Source organism: Salvelinus fontinalis, unplaced genomic scaffold (genome assembly GCF_029448725.1).
Source record: "Salvelinus fontinalis isolate EN_2023a unplaced genomic scaffold, ASM2944872v1 scaffold_0107, whole genome shotgun sequence".
In the NCBI taxonomy this organism is placed as follows: domain Eukaryota; kingdom Metazoa; phylum Chordata; class Actinopteri; order Salmoniformes; family Salmonidae; genus Salvelinus; species Salvelinus fontinalis.
In genome coordinates, this window is record NW_026600316.1 from 419,912 (window position 1) to 423,658 (window position 3,747).

At 42.0% G+C, this 3,747-nt stretch overlaps 1 protein-coding gene across 1 annotated transcript in view; it reads left to right on the plus strand.

Moving 5' to 3' along the window:
• Positions 1–491: 491 nt before the first annotated feature.
• Positions 492–3,747, plus strand: part of LOC129843296 (neuronal acetylcholine receptor subunit alpha-9-I-like) — a gene marked incomplete at its 3' end in the record, with an annotated part of 9,025 nt that continues 5,769 nt past the window's right edge. Inside the window, exons 1-2 of the mRNA XM_055911919.1 lie at positions 492–1,043; positions 2,643–2,788. Of these exons, the coding sequence (XP_055767894.1) occupies positions 998–1,043; positions 2,643–2,788 (192 nt within the window). The remainder of the gene's footprint in view (positions 1,044–2,642; positions 2,789–3,747) is intronic.

Here is a 3,747-nt window from a genome sequence, read left to right on the forward strand (position 1 = left end):
CCCCACAGCATGATGCCGCCACCACCATGCTTCACAGTAGGGATGGTGCCAGGTTTCCTCCAGACGTGATGCTTGGCGTTCAGTCAAAGGAGTTTAAGAGAGTCCTTTAGGTGCCTTTTGGCAAACTCCAAGAGGGCTGTCGTGCCTTTTAACTGAGGAGTGGCTTCCTTCTGGGGTCTGAACACTTTCCGAATGCACTGTATGTCGTGATCTTTGACACCCGTGTTGTCCTGTCTGATCTAAGGGTTGTTGTCTGCCTGATTGACATCTGTCTCAGGGTGTGTGTGGTGTAACACAGTAAGGCAGAGTGTGTGTGTCTTGGGGTGTGTGTGTGTTTCTTGGGGTGTGTACAGGTAGATAGTCGTTCATGTATCTGGTTTCACCCTGTGTCGTTCTGCTACCTGATATCCCCAGCTCCTGTGTGTGTGTGTGTGTGTGTGTGTGTGTGTGTGTGTGTGTGTGTGTGTGTGTGTGTGTGTGTGTGTGTGTGTGTGTGTGTGAGAGATGTCCTGGTTCCTGTTCCGGAGCTCACACGGGGGACAGTGACACAACGGAACACAAAAATAACGACCAGCGTAGCGTCAAGACTCTAGAACACAATGTCTACGTTCTAGTGTTCTATCCAGAGTGTTCTATCTGGAGTGTTCTGTGCAGAGTGTTCTATCTGGAGTGTTCTGTCCAGTGTTCTATCTGGAGTGTTCTGTGCAGTGTTCTATCTAGAGTGTTCTATCTAGTGTTCTGTCCAGTGTTCTATCTGGAGTGTTCTGTCCAGTGTTCTATCTGGAGTGTTCTGTCCAGTGTTCTATCTGGAGTGTTCTGTGCAGTGTTCTATCTAGAGTGTTCTATCTAGTGTTCTGTGCAGAGTGTTCTGTGCAGAGTGTTCTGTGGCTGGGCTGTGGATCACAATGGGACTCCGTAGAAGAGGATTCTAACTAGGCCGTCTCTGTAATTTGCGAGTTGAATAATTAATCCGTTGGTTGGACGGCAGCAGGGCAACATGAAGACGATGGTGCTACTGGTGTGGATCAGCTGCTGGATAAATGGTGAGAGGACCTCTACCATGTTGTTAATTAGTATTATAGATAAATGGTGAATCTCTACCATGTTGTTAATTAGTATTATAGATAAATGGTGAATCTCTACCATGTTGTTAATTAGTATTATAGATAAATGGTGAACCTCTACCATGTTGTTAATTAGTATTATAGATAAATGGTGAACCTCTACCATGTTGTTAATTAGTATTATAGATAAATGGTGAATCTCTATCATGTTGTTAATTAGTATTATAGATAAATGGTGAATCTCTACCATGTTGTTAATTAGTATTATAGATAAATGGTGAATCTCTACCATGTTGTTAATTAGTATTATATATAAATGGTGAATCTCTATCATGTTGTTAATTAGTATTATAGATAAATGGTGAATCTCTACCATGTTGTTAATTAGTATTATAGATAAATGGTGAATCTCTACCATGTTGTTAATTAGTATTATAGATAAATGGTGAATCTCTACCATGTTGTTAATTAGTATTATAGATAAATGGTGAATCTCTACCATGTTGTTAATTAGTATTATAGATAAATGGTGAATCTCTACCATGTTGTTAATTAGTATTATAGATAAATGGTGAATCTCTACCATGTTGTTAATTAGTATTATAGATAAATGGTGAACCTCTACCATGTTGTTAATTAGTATTATAGATAAATGGTGAACCTCTACCATGTTGTTAATTAGTATTATAGATAAATGGTGAATCTCTACCATGTTGTTAATTAGTATTATAGATAAATGGTGAATCTCTACCATGTTGTTAATTAGTATTATAGATAAATGGTGAACCTCTACCATGTTGTTAATTAGTATTATAGATAAATGGTGAACCTCTACCATGTTGTTAATTAGTATTATAGATAAATGGTGAATCTCTACCATGTTGTTAATTAGTATTATAGATAAATGGTGAGAGGACCTCTACCATGTTGTTAATTAGTATTATAGATAAATGGTGAGAGGACCTCTACCATGTTGTTAATTAGTATTATAGATAAATGGTGAATCTCTACCATGTTGTTAATTAGTATTATAGATAAATGGTGAATCTCTACCATGTTGTTAATTAGTATTATAGATAAATGGTGAATCTCTACCATGTTGTTAATTAGTATTATAGATAAATGGTGAATCTCTACCATGTTGTTAATTAGTATTATAGATAAATGGTGAATCTCTACCATGTTGTTAATTAGTATTATAGATAAATGGTGAATCTCTACCATGTTGTTAATTAGTATTATAGGAAAATGGTGAACCTCTATCATGTTGTTAATTAGTATTATAGATAAATGGTGAACCTCTATCATGTTGTTAATTAGTATTATAGATAAATGGTGAGCCTCTACCATGTTGTTAATTAGTATTATAGATAAATAATTCTCCCCCCTCCATCTCCCCATTCTCTTCACTCCCCCCTCCCCCATCCCATCCCTCCCCTCTCACTCCCCCCTCTCCCCCCTCTCACCCCCCCATCCCACCCCCCCTCTCACTCCCCCCTCTCATCCCCCCTCCTTCTCCCCAATCCCCTCCCCCTCCCTCTCCCCCATCCCACCCCCCATCTAACTCCCCCCCTCCAGTGTGTACCAGTGCCCAGGGTCGTTATGCCCAGAAGCTGCTTAATGACCTGATGGAGAATTACTCCAGTGCTCTGAGACCAGTAGATGACACGGACAAGACCCTGAACGTCACACTACAGATCACCCTGTCTCAGATCAAAGACATGGTGAGGACTCACTATCGACCATCACCCTGTCTCACTATCGACCGTCACCCTGTCTAACTGTAGAACATCACCCTGCTTCACTATAGACCCTCACTCTGTCTCACTATAGACCATCACCCTGTCTCACTATAGACTATCACCCTGTCTCACTATAGACCATCACCCTGTCTCACTATAGACCACCATCACCCTGTCTCACTATAGACCACCCTCACCCTGTCTCACTATCGACCGTCACCCTGTCTAACTGTAGAACATCACCCTGCTTCACTATAGACCATCACCCTGTCTCACTATAGACCATCACCCTGTCTCACTATAGACCACCATCACCCTGTCTCACTATAGACCACCATCACCCTGTCTCACTATAGACTGTCACCCTGTCTCACTATAGACCATCACCCTGTCTCACTATAGACTGTCACCCTGTCTCACTATAGACCATCACCCTGTCTCACTATAGACCATCACCCTGTCTCACTATAGACCACCATCACCCTGTCTCACTATAGACCGTCACCCTGTCTCACTATAGACCGTCACCCTGTCTCACTATAGACCATCACCCTGTCTCACTATAGACCATCACCCTGTCTCACTGTAGACCACCACCCTGTCTCACTATAGACCACCATCACCCTGTCTCACTATAGACCACCATCACCCTGTCTCACTATAGACTGTCACCCTGTCTCACTATAGACCATCACCCTGTCTCACTATAGACCATCACCCTGTCTCACTATAGACCACCATCACCCTGTCTCACTATAGACCATCACCCTGTCTCACTATAGACCATCACCCTGTCTCACTATAGACCGTCACCCTGTCTCACTATAGACCATCACCCTGTCTCACTATAGACCATCACCACCCTGTCTCACTATAGACCACCACCCTGTCTCACTATAGACCATCACCCTGTCTCACTATAGACCATCATCACCCTGTCT